Raw genomic sequence first — 1056 nt, forward strand, 5'->3', positions numbered from 1 at the left:
GACTCACAAAAAAAAAAAAAAAAAAGAAAAAAAAAGAAACCCAACCTGCAATCTGCCGGCCTGAGGTGCGCTCACACCTCTTGAGACTTTCCTTGGGCCAGGGTCACTCATATTGCTCAGATAATCCTCTAAATTATTTCACTGTCTGGTTTTCCCTGGAAGGAATGGAGGTCTTTCTGCCTTTCCCTTTTCCTGGACGGCCCCTCACAGGCCAGGATCCTGCAGCCCATGCACGGAGAGGCCAGTGGGCTGTAAAATCCACTCTGGGGGCCCGGAGTATGTACCCCAAGTCGGGCACCATTCTCCACAGAGGTGGGTGGGGAGGGGAGGGTGAACCTCGCCCTCACTGGGGACACAGGGTGGAGCATCTGCAGGTAAGTTGGCTGAAAAGTCCTGGAAGTGGATAAGCGTGGGCTGCACCCGAAAGTCACCCCGCCTCCTGGGTGGACCCTCCCGTCCTGGGGGGCTGCACACCCCGTCCCGACTGTGGTCACACTGGGTCCTGCCCCAGCTCTCGCTTAGCCATCCCTCGCCTCTCACACCTGAGCCCATGTGCCCTTCCCTATCCGGGCCCATCCCTCAGAGCCTGGCCCACCCACCCACCCACACTCCTTCCCTGATCACCTGCCAGGCCTGGAGGGGGACCTGCAGCAAGGCCAGCCTCTGGATTAGGGCTGAGAGCTGGTCCCGGGGCAGCTGACCGGCCGGCTGGCACCAGAAGCCTTGCAGCAGGGAGCAGTTGGCACTGGGCAGAGAGGAGGAGACAGTGGCAGGGAGGGTCCGGGAGGGGTGGAAGCAGTTGAGTGCGGCTGCCCAGCAGAAGGGCATGGGCTGCACGCAGCCTGCAGGACCAAGGTCCGACTCCACTGCCCCCCAGCACTGAAGGAGGGAGAGCGGGAGGTGGTACCCCCGACAGGCAAGATCCTGCTTCACTGACTCATTCACTCACTCATTTTCACTCATTCATTCATTCACTCATTTTCACTCATTCACTCACTCATTTTCACTCATTCACTCATTTTCACTCACTCATTAATTCATTCACTCATTCATTTT

The 1056-nt window shown here is 57.8% G+C and overlaps 1 protein-coding gene across 1 annotated transcript in view; it reads right to left on the reverse strand.

The window, feature by feature from the left end:
* The window catches only part of LOC108519465 (mesothelin-like protein), a 16291-nt gene that overhangs the window by 11172 nt on the left and 4063 nt on the right, over positions 1-1056 (reverse strand). The window contains exon 3 of the mRNA XM_017858520.1: positions 625-745. Coding sequence (XP_017714009.1) covers positions 625-745 — 121 coding nt within the window. The remainder of the gene's footprint in view (positions 1-624; positions 746-1056) is intronic.

Source organism: Rhinopithecus bieti, unplaced genomic scaffold, assembly GCF_001698545.2.
Source record: "Rhinopithecus bieti isolate Rb0 unplaced genomic scaffold, ASM169854v2 scaffold_47707, whole genome shotgun sequence".
Taxonomy (NCBI): domain Eukaryota; kingdom Metazoa; phylum Chordata; class Mammalia; order Primates; family Cercopithecidae; genus Rhinopithecus; species Rhinopithecus bieti.